Source organism: Phaethon aethereus (assembly GCF_964289735.1).
Source record: "Phaethon aethereus genome assembly, chromosome: 1".
NCBI classification, from domain to species: Eukaryota; Metazoa; Chordata; class Aves; order Phaethontiformes; family Phaethontidae; genus Phaethon; species Phaethon aethereus.
Genome location: NC_138575.1, coordinates 221,966,121 through 221,988,429, shown reverse-complemented (window position 1 = coordinate 221,988,429; position 22,309 = coordinate 221,966,121). Strand labels below are relative to the sequence as shown.

The 22,309-nt window shown below is 45.0% G+C and overlaps 1 protein-coding gene across 1 annotated transcript in view; it reads right to left on the bottom strand.

Moving 5' to 3' along the window:
- Window positions 1-19,375, bottom strand: part of PGM2L1 (phosphoglucomutase 2 like 1) — a gene marked incomplete at its 5' end in the record, with an annotated part of 39,257 nt that extends 19,882 nt beyond the window's left edge. The window contains 2 exons of the mRNA XM_082007273.1: window positions 3,272-3,439; window positions 19,265-19,375. Coding sequence (XP_081863399.1) covers window positions 3,272-3,439; window positions 19,265-19,375 — 279 coding nt within the window. The remainder of the gene's footprint in view (window positions 1-3,271; window positions 3,440-19,264) is intronic.
- Between the last annotated feature and the right edge of the window lie 2,934 nt (window positions 19,376-22,309).

The following is a 22,309-nucleotide window of genomic DNA, read 5'->3' as shown; positions in this document are numbered from 1 at the left end:
TGAAGGAAATATTTTAATTACACTGAAGTCTACTTTTTTGAATGGCCATTTATTCCTGTGGCAGGCAAGGACAAATACAGAGAGACAGGGTTGCCCATTTTCAGATTAGGTTCAGCAAAACTGTTAATGTCCTTAGCTTCTGAAACAAGCGTACTCAAACAAACTGATGAAATCTGATGCAGTTTACTTCAGAAACAAGTTTTAATCTGCTTCCCAGAAACTGCTTTTTCTAACTTGATACACAACTTTAATAAAGAACTAAAAATGGAAGCTCTACAGAGGGAGCAAATGAACACAACCGAGCTTGTTACTTTCAGAAATCGGTAATGCCAGTGTAACTGAGCCTGCAAGCGCATTCCCTGCTGACCAAAATGAAACTTTTCACTTTCTGCCAAGAATCCGTATCAGTCAGCCGATCCAAGCACAGTCACGCTTTCACGAGACTGGAAACCAAAGGCAGCATGCAACGGTCAGGCGCTGGGAGCATGAGCAACTCCAAATTCAACCAACTGCCCAGGCCAAAAAGTAAAGTGACTATTATTAACTTCCTCTGCATTATCAAGATGTTTACTCCTCTTCAGAGAAAAGTGGACTCGTTGAAAGCAACTTTGCTGTTCTTAACAACTGCACCACTGGGAACAAACTACTAGTTTTTAAACTATTTTTTTCTTAGTCTCTTCAGTTCATTCCCCCTGGACCAGTGGAGACCACCTGTACCACACCAGTAAGTTTTGTTCATACTATTATGTTATTTGTAGCAGATGAGTTTGGCATACTCAGATCAGTAAGGCTAGAATTAAAGGAACCATCATTCTAAGATATGTCCAGTTTAGAGGTCAGAAACCTAAGGCAAACTTAGTTAGGCCCAAGATGAAACTGAAGAGAAAAAATGGTCAGATATAAAGATGGGTTTCAAACCCTACCAATAAGCTCCAACATGTTACTTGAATTCTTTTCAACGCCTGTATAGATTGGAATTTGGTTTCACCACAAAAGTTTGGGCACCAGTTGTACAAGTCAGACATTAGCAGTATGGCAAAGAGCTTAATAAAGCCCCAGCTGTTTTAAGCATACCACTTCACCCCGAGCTAAGAGAAAACAAAATTCAGTCATGTCTACTGAGAGACTTGTATCAGAGCATTACCCTAGGGGAGAGGGGGGGAAAGAAAAAAAAAAGAGAGAGAGATGGCTATTTTAAAATGTTTAAGTACAGGGTATTCAATGAGAGGTTTTATCAACCCTTTGTAAATCATGTAATAAAATACCTTTTATCATATGGCTGAAGCTCCATTTGTAAAAAAGTACTTGACAAAGTAGGTAAGATTCAGTAGGTTTGTCATAGCAAAAACTTGTTGTTGATGTTCCAAGTACAACAGTTACAAATCTATCAGTTGATTATATTTTCAATAGTCAAGACTAAGGGTGGAAAGAGGTAAGATGTTTAAGTGTATTTAATATACACTGTCCAAACCCATTTGTATTTTATATGTTCATAAGGAAAAGAAATACAAAACATCCATTTTCTGACAGGCTATTTGTTTTCAAAAGGATTCAACACTTCTCTTTCCTTGCCTCCCACTACCTTCACTGGGGTGAGAGAAAGCTGTATTTTGCAGATTAAGAATCCAACTACTTTTTGCTTAGTATTTACCATAATATACTATATGCAAGAATGACTGTCGAAGTCAGGAATGGTAGTTTAACATGACTATAACCCTGGATAAATCATTGTCCAAATTCAGAATCTTCTTTCATGTGCTTAAAGTCTGGACAGTATCAGATCAAATGTACTCTGAATTCATTTCTTTATAAAGTTCAGTTGTGAAGAGTAGTTATTTAATCTACTTGTTTTGGGAAAAAAAAAATTATAGAGGAACACATCAGCTGAAGAGCGCCCTGGTATTGTACAATAAGAAAATCTAAGAAAAAAGCCACTATGAGAGCGCAATATAGAAAAGGAACATGGAGCAGTTCTGATGAAAAACCAAGTCAACATCAACTGTTCCTTCCAAAGAAGTTCATTGAAAAGGTGGGGAAGTTTATTGAAAAGGTGGGAACCTAAAACATGGTTCAAGGAAAAGGTGTGTTAGAAGTGACGAGTCTCTGCCACCAGTCATTCCCACTAGAGCACAGACCCCATGTGAGCCTCTATCCAGCTCCTCAACTCCACATATCAGCTTGTGCCCTTCTAAATGTACATCCAGTGCCCCTACCAAGCAGAGCCTATCTCTGGCAGAGAAGCAGGAAATTAAGACTAAGCCTTCCCTGGCCAAAATTTTACCCTACATGCACACCCATCCCATAAGATCCTTTCCAACAACACTAATACACAACTATCAAAATAGCAGACAAGAGCTGCGTCTTGTCTTCAGATCGTGTCGAGTTCAAGATCTCCCCATCTATATTCAAATCAAGAAGTCCGCCCCAAAACACTCTACTCCAAACTTCAAAGAACTAGTCCTCAAAAAGATCAACATCTCTTTACAATGTTTTCTTAGCAAATAATTCTATAATGATATCTCTAACCCAAATACAAAAATATTAAATCATAGACAAATAATGAATCATTGACCTCTCTGATACAATATGTAACATAAGATTTGCAGTTTGACAGTTTAAGTCCATATCTCAAATTATTTTCTTGCATGTCTACTTAAAAAAATGCCAAGAGCTACAGACAGAGCTACAGTGATGTCAGTGCATTTAACCACAATATTTTGTACAACTATCTAATCCAGTTGTAGGTAACACCACTGGTGTTACTGGAAGGATTCCCCAGAAGTTAAACCATTTACAAATACAGTTGTTCTTCACAGTCAGTCTACATTTGCTTTTTCATCTTACTTCCAGTTCATTTTCTTAGTAAAACCTGCTATTTTTGTACAGTTATTCACAACTTTGGATAAAAATGAAAGAAAAGCTTGTTTGGTTGGGGGTGGGTTTGCTTTTTGGGTTTTCTTTTTTTGTTTAGTTTTTGACAAATACTAAAAGTTCTTATGACAGCTAATGATTTCCAACTTCACAGCACTATAATAAACTTCAACTACTGGCCAAATTCCAGTGGAAGTGATTATCTTCTGCCTCCTAGGATGCCCAGTTAAACCTGTTCAGGCTATTTTATTTGCTTCCAGCACTAAATATTTCATGCTATCGCTCTCCTGTTGAATGGCTGCTGTGTCTCACCCTCAGCCTGTATTTCACTAGACACTATACAACCCAAACTTCTCCTGTGAAACCATTCAGTTGTCTCCTGTGCAACTATTCAGCTTACCTGTGTTGACTGGATCACCGTAAGATCATTTATGTAGCAAAATCCTGCTCCCATAGCCGAGCGAAGCCCAGCGGTCCCAAAGGTCAGCCTGCAGCAGAGACGATCCCGTAACTCTTTATGTTTTCCATTCTGTAACAAGCTTTCAATCTGTTCTTTTGTTTTTTGGTTCTGCAAAAGAAAATTAAAGTCTTAATTTAGTTCTCGCAATCAGGATCTGAACTATGTACTTCTTGTTTTTAAATAATTCCAAGTTCTGCAGTGCAACAAGTTCTTCCTATCCTATAAAATGCCTGTCTGCACAAACTAGCCTTCATTGTAACTATCATTTCTGTCATACTCTCTTTTGTGTATCATATTTGAGAAAGATTCAAGAGCTCTTGCTGCCATTGCTGTGCTGATGTGTTTGCCTAGTCATTAATACACTTTCCAGCTACATGAAGCCTGTAAGTGAGGAACAGACTTTAGAACAGGTTTTTTTTCAAGGCAGGTAACACAGGTTAATTCTCGATCTGTGCTGCTGGAAGACAGACAAAAAGCCTAACTTCAAAGCAGTATTTCCTTCCTCCCCACCCACAGGAAAGGTCTGTAAACCTAAAAAAAAGTAAAATAAAGCTGACACGGTAAAACTAAAAATAAAGCTTGTCTTTTCAAGTTATATTGTTAGTGAGGTGGGTACAAGAGAGTCAAAGCCCCTATTTATCACAAACTATCAAACAAAGATGGGTATTTCCCTCTGACAGAGATCCCCAGCCATTTTTGACACTTTCCCTGCTCAGTATATGCACTGGATATAATGGGGTTGGGGGGGTGGGGGGAAATAAGTGCTACTCCTGAAGGTAAGTATCCTGTGCATCACTGTAACAGCCACTTTCACTACTCTCCAAACTTAGATTTTTAACTTTATTTAGGAGGGTCTCAAGAATTTTGTCAGTAAAACCCAGAGAATTAAAACCAAACTTTTCCAATTACTTAAAAGTTCAGAAAGAATGCATTTTACACATAGTATGTGACACAGCCACTAAACAAAGAATTCTCCAAAGTCACTGGATGTATCTTTAAGAGTTAGCATCTTTCTGAAGAAAAAAAAAAAAAATCTGCTCCCAAAAGCAGTCCTTGCGTCTGTGAAACATAACGTTTGGTCTTAGAGAACACAAAAGATAGCAGTTGCTTTATGATTTGCCCCCAAAACCAGCAAAATATACACCCACTAACCTACTCAAAGGAAATATTTAAAAACAAAACACTACGTAAATCAGTTTATATATTGTTACGCATCAAATTAACAGTCTTATGGTTCATATGGAAGAGCCAGAGACATTCTCCCTCTCGGGTATCCTTGTTAGCCGACTTTTACACAACTTCACCTCCGCTTGCGCAGCTTATTACAACTGAAGGGTCGCTGCAGTGACACACTGATGTTTGTACGGTGCGCACCGCAGCGTGGCCTTGCTTGTCGGCTGCTCTGCCGTTACCCGAAAGGGGCCATACCAGGTCAGGCCAAAGGGCCGGTTAGTCCAGCACCCGACAGCAACGGCCAGCAGAAGCCTAGAAAAAGGCCAAAGGAGAGCGCAAGCACGGCGGGAGTCTGGACAGAGGTGCACGGGCGATCTCAGTATGTCCCCCATAGGGAGATCCTGAACTGCACAGGAGGGTTCTTTGTACCAACAAAATGGATACAAACACCAGACAAGTCAGGACAGGACATTTAAAAAAAAAAAAATGTCATCCCATGCCTTTGTCATTTAAAACCCAGGACTAAAATGAAGGGGCACCTGACAAGGAAAACGTTTGGCTAAATAGAACAGTAGGAAGCAAGTCTTCTGATCTGAAACCCACTCCATTCTAAACAGAGTCATTGCATTTATGAAAGAATATAAGCATTTGTTATTTCCACATATAGAGAATACATTTACTACCATTCCTCATTCAGTTGAGGAAGTGATTATACACAATTCTGGAAGTGTTAAAAAAAACGTGTGGATGTGGCGCTTCAGGACATGTTTTAGGGGACATGGTGGTGCTGGATTAATGGTTGGACTTGATGATCTTGAAGGTCCTTTCCAACCTTAGTGATTCTGTGATCTCTGAAGGGCTTAATTCAAATATTTACCTTAAGGTAGGAAATGCTACAATCCTACGAATGCTTTTAAGTCAATCCTGTGCAGCACACAGCATATTACATGTGTATGTGGGTGGATACGAGACACTGATTATTGAAATCTCCCTCTCTTTGTTCCGTATTTTCCTAAACTTGCATCACTGTCAAAGCTATGAACTTCCAGCTGTACAAAATGCACATACACACACTCTATTGTTCTTCATAGTTATTCTGCACCCTCAACTAATATTGAGGCTAGAAAACAATGGGACCAAATAGGGAAACTTCAATATTAATTACCTATGATGATTAGAATTAGATGGTCACGGCAATACCAACCACAGTATCCTGGACATGCCTGGGGAGACCAGGGGGGAAGCGAGAGAAGACGAGTCCAGTTTGACAAAGAAAAACAATGACAGGAGAATATCGATGTGTGTCCTTTTACAACAATTACTAACAGGGAGCGATTCACCCATAGGATGCTGCTTTGAAAGAAGGGGATGAGTTATAAAATGTATTCTGGATAAAGTGACCCACGTTTTATAACACAGGGAGCTTGAAGGCTTTATAAATTCATTTGGTCATCAGGAAACTCAGCCTGCCTACTGACATCCAGTTTGGACAAAATGCTTCACAGCTATAATAAACACAGCACAGCCAGCCAGGCTTGCCAACAACAGAGAGCGTAGCAGGCGATCGATACAGAGCTGTAAAAAACCACGACTCCAGCTGGATAATAGTACGGCTCAGGCTGCACAAGAGCTTCTCTAAAACAGTGTTGCTTCAAGCAGGATCCCAAGGAAGGGTTAAAAGAGGCAAACGGAATCTGAAAGGCATGGGTGAAGCACCCCTGACATTTAAAATAGAGGTCAGCCAGCTTCAGCTCCGGCACTGCCTGCCACAAGGCAGCCTCTGTAGCACAGGGAAACGTGCTCTGCACAGAGGGAGGTTCTTCAGGAGGATTTGATTAACGTTGGGAAAAGCACAATCATATGAGCTGCACAAACTTTCATTAGGGGGGGAAAAAAAATTAAATAAAGCTTGTTCAAAATCTGAAACTATTTCCGCTCCTTGACAACAGATCTTGAACACTAGCAGGACAACACATGTGAATTTAAAATAAGTTTTAATTTCTTTGTGCTTTGACATAAAAAGGCAAGCCGTCCTTGTTTGGGCTCTCAGATGGCTCTGCAACCAAAGCAAGCCATTACTCTCAACACAGCTAGAAAAGGCCTAAAAATAAAACAAAAACAATAGGGCACAACAAATATTAAATCCCAGAAGTGAAAGCTTCTCTTTTAGCTGCTCATAGGCAGTCAACCAGAAAACAAATGACTAATCTGAACAGAGTCTGAGTACATGAAAACCTCATTTTACACTATCATAATTCAGTACATAGCTTTTCTTTAAAATAAGGTTATTAAATGACACAGCATCTTTAACAGCTTTTTAGGATATGCTGTATTGCTTGCCTGCAAGAACAGAATCATGTGTAGTACATCATACAGTTTATGGTCTGAGTTTTGCAAAATTGAGGCAAGGCTTTCCTGAAGCAATAGCGCAAACATTCATTTTACAACTAGATTAACATGCATTTTTTGATTGAAGCTACCTTATTTATTTCTTAGGGAACAAAAATTAGTCAGCCAAAATAGCATCCAAATAACATTTTACTTTGCTCAGGTCGCACTCTGTTAGCTAAAATTTCCTGCAATCAGCAAAGGAAGGAAGGAGGAAAAAAAAAAGTTACAAGCTAAACAAGAAAATCTCAAAGCTTTCTACAAATGACCTGGAGCAACAGAAAAAAGGAGTTTTACAAGACTTGATATAAATTCAGATGTGGTGATGATCTGTCTCATGCTCTGGGTTATGCATTAAACAGCACTAGAAGTCTGGTCTCAAGATAGCTGCTAGCACAACCATTCGTGGCCTGTTCCTTGCTGCTTCTCATTGTTTCCTGCTTTTCAGTTTTTCTCTGAATTGGAGCTTCAAAGCTTATGGATCAGCTTCTTGCAACATACTGCTTGGGTATGAACACCATTTACCATACTAAACTGAGAATTTCAAAAGGCACTGCAATCAGGTGGGACTAATAGATAATGATAGCTTCCACTGTTGACATTTAACCTTATTGCAGATTATCAAAAAACAGGTTTTTTGCCACTTTGCTTTACAGTTATGAAATAAAGTAATACACCTGAAAAGTTTCGCAGTAGCTCGTATGAAGGTCCGTTTCTCAAAGCGGAATAGTTGTAATGCTAAAACACACAACAGACTTTTAACACGAAAGATTGGGATTATGAAGAAGAAAGCCTAGTATGCCTTTACGCAAAGCCATTTTCTGAAGTCATTAGTCCAACACTAACTTCCCTGTCACGTGAAGCAAGAAGCACTAGGAGTGTACATCAGATCAGTCAAGCTGTGCAGCATCCCATTGTAGTTCTAAATTCTAAGGAAATATCAATCCCACCTAGGGATGCAATTACATGATGCTGAGGTGAGAGGCTTACTAGCAGCTTTAAGTAGTTCACTGATGTATTCAAAAGTAACTATAACAGATCGCTGCTTAGAAAAGGATTTCTCGAGCTTCTAAAGCCAACCAAGGCAGCAGCACGGTGTTAGCACCAAACTCAATTAGCTTAGAAACACAAAATAAGAACAACTGAAGTGCCCGCTCTTAACCGTTGCCTGGATTAGTATGTCAGCAAACTCTGTTAATCATAACGCAGAAGCCTAGCATAAGCAAAAGGGAAGTTCCTTAGAGATTATCAACAACAATGTTTGGACATTACTTTGAATATCCTTAAAAACAAACAAACAAAAAAACCCACAAGACTGCCTAAAGCTTCCTGTCTTAAGCAAAAATAAAGTAGGCTCTTTCATACAAAAATAGTCATTCCTTAATAAAACCAATGGTCCAAGATATCCGTGTGTCTCCAATGACTCTAACAAAGCAATTCAAATTCTTCTCATGGATTTAGTGATTTGAAGTGCCCACAGAATTTAGTGCTGCTTCTAAAGTCAAGCAGTACATGGATGTCAAGGATATGAAAACAGCATTTCCTTCAGTATCCACGAAGCATGCCAAGTCTCCGCACCGCTGGCCAACAGGACTTTCTGGAAGAGCAGCTCAGGGAACGCAGGTCGGGGCAGGGACCCCGGCTGCTGTGCCAGCAAGTGGCAGCATCACTGTGGGAGGCAGACAGGGTGGGAGATGAGGGCAAAGGGGCTGTGCTGAGCTCAGTGCCTGCAGCCTTACCCCACCAACGCGACTTGTGCTCTTTCCTAGAGTCCCTCAGCCGCTCCAGAAGTGCTGGTGACTCGTCTAGTCGGGATACTTCAAGGGGCTCAGGGGCTGACTGCCAGGTACGGGTTTCTCCTTAATTTCCCTGTGAAGCTGAGCAGGGAATATCCCAGTAACGAGGCTGCAGTCGCTATCCCACGCTAGGAAGTAGTTAGGGAAGGGGGAAAAAGAAGAGGCGGAGTCCATTTCAGTACCGTGGCTTTGGCAGGGTACCGATTCTCTCCCCCATCCCACTGTGGGGGAGCGAGCGAGCGGCTGCGTGGTGCTTAGTTACCAGCTGGGGCTAAACGACGACACAGGGTCTGCCTGCTGCAACAGGAACACCTGTGCCTGAGCCCAGCACCTGGCACAACATCCGGCAGGAGCGGCACCGACTCTCCCCAAAGAAGGGAGATGGACCCTTCAAAGGGCTCAGACTCCTCCAAGCCCCACACTGGCTTTCAGAGGATTACCCACTGGTGGAAGAAACATCTGGCAGAGAGCAGGGTCCTCCAAGCCCACAGTAATCAACATCCCAAAGGCAAAGATGGTAGGGAAGAAGGCAGCATTGGGGATGGAGGTGAGACCCACACACAGGTCCACACCCTACAGGGATGGAGAGACCTCTGCTGCCAAACAGCTTTCCACACATCTGGCAAGCAGCCACCACGCCTTGCTGCTGCGTGCACACACACACACATATATATATATAGAGAGAGAGATATATATCATGTCAGGAGGCAGGACAAGGCAGCAATCGAGAGGCAACAGATGCTGCTCCTGCTGCTGCAGGTGGGGAAGGGGCCCTGGCCACTGCCAGCAGCGTGCAAGGAGCCAGCAGATAAGGCGAGAGTGGCCAGGAGGGCCCTGGAAGGAGAGGCTCGTGCTACCTCAGCGTACACTGCTGGGGCCAGAAGAGGGGCAGGGAAGGGAAGAGGTGCCTCTGGCTGGTGACTGGGCTAGAGTTGGGTTTCTGGCTGTGGCTCTCCCTCTTTTTTTTTTCCCCTTGGTCCAGCAGGGAGAGGACAGGCAAGAGAAACAGCACCGGTTCCCTCAGGCTCACCTCACAGGGCGACGGCTCCAGCCTCCAACCAGCCTGGAGCCCCTCTGCTGAACTTGCACCAGTTTGTCTGTATCTATCTTGTACTGGGGGGCCCAAAACCAGATGCGGTATCTGGATGCAGGCTAACCAGTACTGAGTAAAGGGAGAGAATTCCTTCCCCACCATGGCCCAGGTGCTGTCATCCTCCTCGGCTGCCGGGGAGGCCGCTGGCTCCCGTGCGGAACGCCTCCTGCGGAGACTCCCGGGGCCCTTTTGGCAGAGCTGAGCCCCAGCTTGTATTGCCACAGAGGGTTCCTCTTTCTTAAGCGCAGCCTGTCCTCACTGAATTTAACTTAATGTCCCTGCTGGTCCATTCCCCCAGCCTGTCTACTTGCCCCTGAATAGCAGCTACTTCCTAATCTGGCAGCACCTACAAACGTGATGCGGGTGCCCTGAGAGACATTAATCTACCATTTTAAGATGTAAATTTGCAGAGCATTCTTAATTTTTAAATAGCTTTGAGGTTTGCCATTTGCTATGTAGGAAGTAAAAAGCAACCAGATGTCAGGCAATGTTCTCCTACCCCATTTCAAGTAGACTCAACCAAGTCCGTTCAGGGAGTCCTCTCATTCTCACAGAAGGTGGGGTTTGGCAGTACTAACAAGCCAGGAGGAGAGAGGAGACTATCAGAACCTCCCCTTCGGTACTTCACTGCCACAAAGAAATGGAAATGAGAAACATTCAGGACAGACACAGACAGGCTGTTGCACAGGTAAGAGTCTAAACATAGTTCTGCACTTACATGAGCACCACAAAAAAAAAGTTCTGCATTATTTTTTCCTATAAAATTATTACATCTCTAGAAAGCTAGTATTAGTTCCTCATATAGTGTTTTCTGCAAGTTACCAGTGTTGTTTCTGACTAGTTCTCAGTCAGGAACTTTACATAACCTGTGTTAGTGGTCCTTTGGAGTTAAATTTTAAAGTTATTTTAATGACCTTTAAGAGGAGGGAAGGAGATGAGCCTGCTAGGGATGTGAGATATACTTTAAACAACTAAAAACTTACTGCCAGAATCAGATGTAGGGCAGAACTGTGGGGTCATACCTGCCGCATTCCAGTGTGGCAGTTGAGACTCAGCAACATCAACACATTTAAGAAAGGCTTGAGGTTTATTAAACAAAAAAAAAAATAATTCTCTGCTGAATTTAATGTTATGGTTCTTCACCTTCAGTTTTTCACGTACTGCACAACTGCCTACTGAGACAGAATTACACTTTTTTTGGTACCTCATCACGATACATAATCTGAAACAACTGGAGAATTAAAGTACAAAGGCATTAGCTGAGCATTTCTTACTGCTTCTTTCACTCCCAATCATGTTAATAATGTGTAATTACTGCCAGAGTTAGGTTTCAAAGCTAATATCCTGTCAAAATAAGTGGCAGTTTACAACTCTCATAGCAATAATTTTTTTGTTTTGCAGACAATCTTTGCATATGCAGCCTGGAAGAGGGGGAAAAAAGCTCTCAAATTTGCTTAGAATTCAGCTAATTTGACAGCCACAAATTAAGTGCATCAAGCTTAGCCAGATAGCCTTTGTTTTTTAATTAGCAATTGTTTTAAGCTTCTTTCCAAACAAAACCAAGGTCAGTCCCTAAGATCCAAGCACACCAGAGCACCTATTTGTGGTAACTCCTAACGAGGAGTTATGAACTCCTCTATTCCTAAGAGGAACAGAGCATTGTCCGTGGCATAGCTCATCACCAGATACACAAAACTGAAGACCAGCAGTGGCACTTGCATCAAGTTCTCATATACAATTTCTCTTAGAAATTGTAGGTTCTCATTTCCTCTTGCTAAGCAAGAAATGTTTGTTTTCTAGTTGGCAACTGCACCAACACTTTTATGTGAAAATCAGTAGGTAACTGCAGGCAAGAAGTGACTCAGGCGACTTACAGCAGTGGGAGAGGGAAAGGTGATGGTAGAGCAAATCACAAGCCTCCACATATGGCTGCAAATACTGTACTTGAGGGGTAGAATGTTCCCTACCATCCCTTGTCTCTGCCAGCCCACTGTGGGTACATTTACAGTGCGAGTTTCATAGAAGCATAGGATAGCTTGGGTTGGGAGGGACCTTTCAAGGCCATCTAGTCCAACCCCCTGCCATGAGCAACTACATGCAGGTTGCTCAGAGCCCCATCCAGCCTGACCTGGGATGTTTCCAGGGATGGGGCATCCACCACCTCTCTGGGCAACCTGGGCCAGTGTTTCACCACCCCCAGTGTGAAAACCATCTTCCTTAGGTCTAGTCTAAATCTACCGTCTTCCAGTTTAAAACCATTACTCCTTGTCCTATTGTTACAGGCCCTGCTAAAAAGTTTGTTTTGTTCCTAAATTCTGGTGCCTCAGAGCACCCAACACCTCCATAACAATCAACTTCCTCTGGTAGGGAGCCTGTAACAGTTGAGGAAGTCAGGCTGAAAGAACATTTTAGGTACAGTCTACATCCGTTCTGCCTATCTGGAGTCAACCATGGAATAGTTTTGTTCCACGCACCAAAATCAATCCTCCAATGCTGTCCCCAAAGGCCCTGTACCTCCCCCATATGTCATACAACTCATGTACACAGGACCCAAGTCTTCACACTACCAAAACCACCAGCACTTTGAACCAAGAAGAGCAATGAGTTCCTGGGGCAGGGAGGCTGCACGTATCGTACAAGATGGGCCCCAGCCAACCACTACGTAGTGCTGACAGTGCCCATCCACCCTGGAGGGTACTAGGCCACAAACAGTGCGACTACAGCCACACTGTACTGCGGAGAGCACAGCAGACTGCACTGCCGAAGTGCTACTTCCCTCTGAGAGGGACAGGCACATCGTACTGTCTTTTCAGGAATGCCAAAACCTGGAAACCTGTATCTGCAAGGAAGGATTGTAAAAAGCTCCAAACCAGCAATTCTCTGATTAGAGACCCACAGTCGCATTGCAGAAAAATGGACAACACAAAACCAAATGGCAAGAGGAGCAGCACACAGAAGCACAGCTCAAAGTCCTTTAATTTAATTCTGTGGCTTAGTGTACAAAACAGGAAGAAGTCACAGGCAAAGCAGGCCACATTGCTGCGTTGTTCAACAGCCTGAGCCAGTTCACGGCACACAGATTTCATGTGGTTCTCTGCTCTTCCTGAGGGTCATGGTGAGAGCACATCCAGAAAATAAGAAGACATCTTTCTGTTGGCCTTCATTTCACTACTTCTATTTTTATGGAAGATTTTGTACACTTTATATAAGTAACTTCAAATAGACTTTTGTTTCACAAAGACCTACAGAGGTCATCTTTTCCAACTCTCCTGCTCAAGCAGGGACACAGAGCCAATTGCTCAGGACCCTGTCTAGATAGCTATTAAATATCTCCAAGGACCGAGACTCCACCTCAGAAGGTACCTCTTGTGTTTCATTTTATGCTCATTGCTTCTGGTTCTAAAGAGGATGCAACACTTTTGAAGGGAACAAAGGAAATGGAAGCTAACTTACGGATTTTGTTCCACTGTCTAACTGAAGTACGTAATACAGAACAGTCCCTGGCAAAATCTCTGGTTTGTGTCGGGGAGAGAAAGATGCGAGTCCTGCGGTTCACACTGAGATGTCTTCAGTGCCATCAGCAACTCATGGATGCAGAGTTTGGCACTGGACATATCTTTAATCCGAAAGATGTGAAATATTACCCCCAGTCAACTTGACAAGCATTTTTCTTCCGGAATTTAGCCTCTAAACCTACAAATCTCAGCAGCACAAACCTTTAGAACTGGGCAACAGATAGGACCCACTGCTTTTAATTCTATTTTAACCTTTGCTGAGCTGCTTTCTTTAAATTGCTGCTACAGCTACTTAGTTTTTCCCCACCACCATCATTATCAGTTGTTATTATTACATTAATATTTGTTTCTTCTTGCTTGAATGGTCCACTTCAGTGATGCACCAGCCCTGGTGATATCCTGGCCACGTCACAGCAGGCAGAACATTGGCGGTGGCCCATGTCACAGGAGATATGGTGACACAGCCAGCCCGAGATGGGCATGTGAAGGGCTGTGCCAGGCAGGGGAGGGCGGGGTGTTTGTTGCTTCTCCTGTGCATCAGAGCTGGAGACCCAGAGAGGGATGGGACCAGACCACAGCACACTCCTGTCCTCTCCCTCCAGAGATAAGTATCCTGCCTGTATCCCATCAGTCATGCTGGGAGCTGGAAGCTCCTCTGAGCCATGGGCAGACGGAGCTCCCCATCCTTTTAGCCTGAGAGCTGTGGGCTGGGCTCCACATGAGCTCCGTGCACCATCACTAGTGATACAGTGGCCAGAACACTGGTGGTGGCTCATGTCACTGGGCATGGGTGGCACGGTTGGGCTAGTAGGGGTGTCTGGCAGTCATCAGGGAGACATGGGATGGACAGCCTTGGCAGTAGGCTGGGACAGCCCCAGGTGGGGAGGCAGGGGAGGTCTGAGGTGATGGACGGTGACTGCTTTGGCTGTTGATTCTCCCCTCTTTGACAGCTGCAGCCCCAGATACAGGCATAACCAGACCAGAGGCTCTGCTACTCAGCTGGAGATCTCTGCACCTTTCTACAAAGGTGCTGACCTAAGGATAAGGAAAGAACACACAGCCCCAGTCTGTACCACATCATGGACCTACAGGCAGCTGGAAGCTCCCCACAGCCACGTGCAGAGGGATCTCTGCACCACCCACCACTCCTGTATTCCACCACCTCTGTACCCCACCACTGTCCTACAGGTAGCTAGTAGCTCCCCATGGCCAAAAGTAACCTCCCCACCACCCTCCGTCTCGGTGGCAGCAGCTAGAGAATCCCCACAGCCATGGACAGAGTAACCTCCCTACCACCCACCCTGAGTACATAAAATTCCTCAAAGTTTCTGATTCATAAACCTGTTGGCTGGTTCTTCCAGTTTGTGCTGTCTTTTTTGGTAACCTTTTGGGGTTGTTCCTTGCTGTCCTTGTTTCCTTCTGGGTTTGGATTTTTAAATATGTGTGTATATATATGTATGTGATGTGCATACATATATGGCCTATATAAAGTGTAGCTATGAATAAATCCAAGAGCTGCACAGAGGAACCCGGATGGGTGGAAAGCACCAGGGTGGCGTGCTGCAGGGCTCCCCAGGAGCCAGCTGCACAGGCCAGCAGAGAAGCGACCTCATTTATATTAGCCCAATACAAAAGAAGAAACAAAAAACCTTACATAACTGCTTTTTTTTTTTAACAGTCATTTCCGCATGTCTTTTTAAATAAGCTGGATTGAAACCTATTGTAGTCATGCTTTATAGCTCACTGCTGCTGAAGGAGACAGTTCTCGCCTTCCCAGACTGCTCCCACTAACATGCTGGCCCTTTTCTTGTGTCAGGAAAAACATTTCTGCAGCTGCAGCAAGGCTGATCAGTAACAAACCCGCTCCCTCCTCCCTGCCACCCTGGATCCGTTCCCTGAACAACTGCATCAATACTGTGCCAGCCCAGGCAGGTAGCGAGGGGGAAGTATAGCAACGAGGAAGGGGGAAGACTACCTTCTTTCTGCAATTCTCCCGTTATGACCTGATGCAGGATAAAAACCATCCTTTTCTCAGAACATTTTAAGATCACTCGACCACCCAAATTTGTGGCTTAACTGCATATAAGATCCTACTTCATACAGAATACTTATATTTATGAAAGGTACCTAACACAGGGAAGTTCCAAACTATACAAGCAAGTCTTAATGCTCAAATCTTATTTCCGATATCTGAGTGTGTAAACACAGAACAGCGACACCTTTCCTGCCTTCACGATGACACCACACACAGCAATAGGTCTTATTTATCAATACAGACCATAATGCCATGAAGTATAAGCTTCAAGACTATCCTGATGGACTTGGTATAGTTTAATGTCTCAGAACAGGCACTAAAGCACAGTACTTGTGTTATTTCAGAGCTTCTCTCATGTCACCCATTTGTTTACATGCTCTCAGTAGTCTTCGTTGTGATAAGATGGGTTTCATACCCCAGTCTACCCAGAATCAACTATTTGATTAATTCACAATTTTATCACCCATGTTTTAATGTTAAAACTTGCAATGCATACATGTAATTTGAAGGAAGTTCTCTTCTTGTTTGTGGCCAATTCCTAGACTTTATTTTCCCATTTTCATTCTTAAAATTTCCACTGAAAAGAAAAGATGTTGCAAGTTGAACGACAGGAGCAGGTTATTGCTCTCTAACTGCCAAGTCCAATTCCTCTTGAAATGCATCTTAAAAGCCACAGAAGTTAAAAAGAACACCGAGGGGCACTCCAAAAGAAGCCCTAAAACCAACCCAAGGCACCTTGTTAGCAAGTATGAAGCTACCCATGCTACGTTTGTGCACTGACAATGAGTCCATGAATTAGTAAAATAAAATGAGAGTACAGGGAAAGGGGGCTGCACAAGCAGCTCCTGCAGAACTAGTTCAAGTTTTCCCCCCCAACATGATGTTCTAACAGCACCTTAGTAATCACCACAAAACATCGCCTTCTCCCAGGTACACTCCACCTCAACAGCCACAGCGCAGGAGTGGCTTGTGTGCAAACGCTCCTCCATATCTTTATGGAAGATGGGCAAAGCTACACTACATCAGGCATGACCAGGGAACATGAGTCCTGTCAGCAATCCTACAGGGCTAATTAATAAACCATCAGCCAACAGCTTGAGCTTAGGCTTCATTTTTACAGAGTGAGGACTTACTAATGGAAAGCAAGAGGGCACCTGTTACTTACTCTGACTTTTGGGCAAAGCTGTGAATCTTTCTTTAGGATCATGTTTTTCATTAAGTAGATCAGGATGTTAATGATACTGTGCTCTCCCACCAGCTGCTGAGCCAGTATCTGACCCTCAGACTTGATAACTCAGATGGAACTCTAGTATATTAATTGTTTTAATATGCTTATGGTTAGAGTATCAAAAGGTCTTTTTAAAAAAAAAAAAACAAAACTCTGCCACTACATGTAACAAATGCTCAGCTACTGTACTGAGCACACCTCATTTTCATGCCATTCTGTGTGACACGTTCTTGCCACTCTATAAAGCCACTTAAGTGTTTTAAAGCACATAAAAATTATTACTACAACCAGGGGCCAAAATTCTAAAGTTTGCTCTAAAGAGAAGCAGTTTTCTTGGAGAAAACTGCTTTGACACAGCTTTCTACGCAAACCAGACTCCTTCAGGAGACTCAAAGCAGATGTGGAAGTACAATAGGAAAGTTAAAGAGTGGATGAAGAGCAATTAAAGGGAGAAAATATAGAACAATGACTAACTACTCACATAGCTTACCAATGAGGATGGAACAAAAGGCAGGTGCCTTGTGCCTCCAAGCCTGTCTCAAAGACAAAAGTAAACACACAGCAATTAAGGAGAGTTAACTAGTGAGCTTCCTTTAAGCCACTTGCTACAAGCATTAATGAAGATGCAGATACTGGTGAGAGAGAGGAGGAAGGCAGAAAGCTCATCATATGGTCAGGTCTCCTCCACCCACCCACCCAATCAGTTAGTTTTAGAAGAGCTTAGCACATATACCCAAATCAAAAAGGATGAAGAGCACAACCCTAAGGATTAATTACAGCAAGTAATTTTCAATTAAGTTAGAGGACAAAAGCTACCCACAGCTAAATATAGCTGTGAATAGAGTGCACAGTTTGGTTTTTGGGGTTTTTTTTCTTCATCAGAGGCAGCAAAAGTCCCTACAGCCGAGGAAGCTGGGAAGGGGCGAGACAGAGACAGCTCCTTGTCAAGCTGTTTGATAAGCAGCAAACCTACAGAGACCGCATTTCCTAGGTTTGTGGTGAAATTCGAGGGCATCACACAAATAAGCCTCCCTCATTCTGTACTTGCTGGTTTCTCATCGCCTTCCCGTCCCACAATACCTTCTCCTCGTTTACATCCTCTACAGAGGGACTGTCAGTGCTTCCGAACCACCCGTGCCCCCAGCCGTGCAGCCCCCGCTCCTGCAGGAGTGCCCACTCCTGCTTCTCCAAGCGATTCTGAATTTTCAAAATTCACAGGCACCCTCTTTGAAATCTCTCCAAGTAATAAGTTCAAGCAGCCTTGTAGGGAAGGCCATGATTATCACCTAGGGAAGCAAAGGCAAACAGCTACAATCAAACTGACTCTTCAGTTTTTATTTTATTGGTTCATTTTGGCCTTAGAAGGAGCTATGGAAGCAGTAATATTTCACTATTGCTGGGTTTAATAAAAAAAAAAATTTCCCCAGTAGCCTTAACAGTAAAAGCTGTAAGTTCTGCGATTCTGTGATTCTCCTACTTCATAAATTTTTAGAATAAACATGTATTAAAAAAAAACTCCCAATACACTAAAAAATTAATATACTAGAGTTCCATCTGGGTTATCAGTTATATTATCAGGAATGCCATTTCCCATTTCCACTCCTTCCCTCCCCCCTACCACTATTCCCAGCTATTTTCACACCAGCAGCTCTGAGCACAGAATGTGCAGATGGCAAGTGTTAATTCCTGCAAAAAGCAAAGAGAGAATGCAGCAGAAAGCTCATCTAAGGGTTGACATGTAGAGTTTACTTGTAGCCCTCCTGCTTTGATCCTGCCAGGACAAAACTAAAGAGGAAACAGTATAAACACCTTGACAATCACTCACATTAAAGTCAAAAGGGAAAAAAAAAAAAGAAAAAAGAAGCCACAGACAGAAAACTAAAGCACTGTCACACTGGCAGTTTACCCTCCCCCATCTTCACGATATTTTTTTAAAGCATAGGCCATGATGTTTGGACAAACCAGCTGAAAAGAAAAGTAACCCTTTCAACAATGAGTTAAGCAAAATAACCTCCAATACTGTATTATTATTACAGCCCCAAATTTGCTTTGGATGGTTTAATCAAAACAAACCAAGCCTGCAGTCCTCCTGACACCCTGTTGGAGCTGAAAAGGAAAGGAGCTGCCAGAACTTAGACCTCCAGAGCCCCTTTGTTTCCTGGGGAGGGTGTTAAATTCAGGAAATTAAGGAAAACAAAATGATGCCATTCTACACTTAACTGCACGCTAAGCCACTGAACAATCCTTAAACCTGATTTCGCAAGCCACACGTTTCTGTCATAACGAAGAAGCGGTAGCAACACGAAGCAGGTGCCGTACTCCCTGCGCCAGTAAGATGACATCATACCATCCCTGCGTCAGGTACAGCCCAGGGATGGCCGCATGCCTCACCTGTCCCCTCTCGCAGGTGACCAATTTCTCGGTCACGGCAGCCTTCTGGGATTTGGCTGGATCCTGAGAGCCGTTTTTCGAAGGGCACCTGCCTTTCCCGGGGGGACGGGCCCTGCTGAGGGAACGCGGAGGGCCCCGGGGAGGGAGAAGGGACCAAACGCCACCCTCGGCACCGGGCAGGATGGGATGGAGGCAGCATACGCGACGGGACCGATGACAAAAGAGCCCCGGGAGGGTAGAGAAGCCCCCACCGGGGGTGAGGGGATGGGTGTGTGTGGGGGTGTTCCCGCCGCCGTCCCCCGCCACACACCCACCTTGTCCCAGCTCAGCCACTGCCACACTGCCTCGTCGAGCTGCGCGTCGCCGGTGCTGCGGGCGACAAGCACGTTAGAGTTGACGTCCCCGGGGGCTCCGCACTCGCCCATGTCGCCGTGGAAGGAGGGAGACGATGACGGCTTCAGCTTACTTCACTTCGCGACGCCCGCCGCGGCACCGCGCATCGCCTGAGAGAGGGGAAGAGCGAGAGGAGGCAGGCCGGTACCCCCGTGCATACGGTGGGGGCGGCGGCCGCTATTTACCTCAGCTCAACCCTCCCAACGGCGATCGCCGCCTCAGCCGGCAACGGTCGGGGCGCGCGCGCCCCCGCCTCTGCCAGCCGCCCCGCCCCGCGCGCGCGCCCAAGCACCGCCCACCACCGCCGCCGCTCGGAAACAACCGAGACCCCGCCCCCGCGGCATGGTAACCACCAATCCCGCCTCGCCTACCCCCTCGGAGGGGCGGAGAAGCGTCGCCTCAGACCAGGCGCGCGGCAATGCATGACGGGAAATATAGTCCAACTACCGCAGTGGCGGGCTGCAGAGGGGAGGGGCGGGCCGGCGAGGAGAAACTACAACTCCCGGCAGCCCTCGCGGCGCGCCCAGTTCCCCTCAGGCTGCGGGGAAGCGGTCAGGTTTGAGGCGGCAGCGGCTTTGCTTTCCTCAGCTGGCCCGGCTGCTCCGGGCCCGGCTTCTCCCGCCACATATCCTCTCAGGTAGCCATATCTCCCCGCTCAGGGGCCCCGGCTCCATTGTGCTTCCGCCCCGGGCTCCCCGAGGTGGTGGTAGCGGCCCCACGGGCGGGCAGCCGTCGGCGATCAGTGTCACTCGGTGCTTGGCCCTCAGGAGGCCTGAGCAGGGTCAGGGTCGAGGCTCCCTCCTTTCGTCTGATGCAAAAAAACCCCTGCAGTATATCTCTTACCGCCCCACCAAAGAGGCGCTCGCCGCCTCCTGGGTGATGTATATAAGCAAAAGCTGAAAACCTCCCTGGTTGTGCCCCTCCTTCAGCCTCCGAGGCAGCCTTCATGCTGCCAAGCCCATCATCTGTTCCCTCTGAAAGGATAATGGTAACCGTGCTACCCCGGGGGACGAGCTCATTTTTTGGAAGCATTTCCAGATGGGCTTCAGCAGCAATTAAATTGCCATTAGGAGGAAAATCATAAGCCCCATATCCCCTTCCCAGGCCACTTGAATTCTAATTGAATTGCCTGTCCCTGAGCAGAAGGCCATGGTGGTGACCACATCCTACAGTGCATCCTCCCCCCACAGCGCATCCTCATCCCACAGCGCATCCTCGCAGAGGTTGCCATAGTGACAGCAGGCACTTGCAGAGGGATCCGAGGCTTCCGGAAGACAGGCAGAGGGTGATGGGACTGCTGCCCAGGGTATGCTGAACGTGAAGGGAGTTACGACACACTGGGGTTGTGAGCGCCACAGGCTCCTGGGGGAGGTGGAAAGAGACTGAAGGGAGAGGAAGATGCAATGGAAGGATAACAAAGATGTGGGGAGGCAGTTTGGGGTACCCAAGCAGTACAGCAAAGGATGTTGTTGGAGTAAATAAACAGTAAATACAGAGGGGAACTATCTGTCCTAAGAAAGCTTAGAAATCTCAATTTAACATCTCTCCCCTTCAAAGCTTTCAAGTCCGTGTCCTGAAGGGACCTCTTTCTTGGCTGCAGACAGAAACAAATCCTCCGTTCCAGACGTCTGACTTGGGTGTGGGGACATGAACCTTTAAATTGGTCTATTACAGTAAATTACTGATAGAAGTTGACAGAAAATAAAGATAAGAAGAAGGAAGTAAGTCAACATGTCTTCTGTTATCACTAAAGGACTCTCCTAATGTTGTTTCTGGTATAAAAGGAGAAGAGTCTGGACACTTATAAAGTTAGAGTGAGGAAATCAGGCATAATAGATGACTCCGTGAGTGGGATACTCCATTTCCAGATGGGTGTGGGGGATCCATCCTTTGGTACTGATGCTCAGAGAAGGAGTGGGCCTGCGAGGCAGTAGGAAAGGGCCCTATGACCAGAGCTGCCATGTTGTGGTCCTTGCAGGACCACAAGCCAGAGGTGATCCTTGCCAGCCCAACCTGAGGGAAGGACTACACAGCTCCACATTTCCCACCAGTTTCTGTACCCACCCACCGTCTTCTGTACCTGATGCCACCTACCCTCCATGCTGTTTCCTCTCCTTGTTTTTTCTCTTTCTCACACATCTCTGCATAAAGAGGTGGCATCTCTAGCAGCGCTGATGCCATCCTGAGTGCTGAGTTTTTCCTATGTGCTTAATGAAAGCTTTAAATTATTCTGAATTTTTGAATTTTTGCCATCAGAGCAGGCGGGCTCTTTCTGCATGTGAAAACTTGAAACTCATTGAGTGGTTTCACGCAGGACAGTGGCAGCCATACCCACACCCTGCGTTATCAGTGCTCAGCTATATAGCCATGATCAAAAGCAGGATTTTCCCTTCAGATGTCTAGATAGGAGAACTATCATTCTCTCAGCTGTCAACGTTCCTCCATGATTATTTCCCTGAAGAAGAGATAAACAACCTTGTAGAAGATAAAATTCTTCGGCTGTTATTTCTTTACCAGGAATAACCACAGCATAGAGGGTTTGAAACTTCTCAGGATCTCGCAAATGCTTCCCAAGTCAGAGGGTGACGATCTGGCTTCCAAATACTTCCCTGTGAGAGGACTTTGGTTAGCTATCTCTGAGGCACCACAGTGCATATAGCAGATGCCAGGCAGCCCGAGCAGCTCCAGAGCAGGGCAATCGTAGAAAAAGATTATAGGCGATACAGTTTAGATCACGCTTATGGAGATTTGCTATGTTGGCCTGCAGAAAACACTGACTTCATGGGAGATGACAACTAAGTCCAATGTATTTGAGGCTTAATCAAGCACCGGAAGAATTTTTAAAGCTGATTATTTTCATCTGTTACTAACAACAAAAGTTCTAGTCCTTATGGACGTGGAGAAAAGCCAGAAAACAGAAAATTAATCTGCAAATGAAGGAAAGCCAACACTTCTAAGTTTTCATG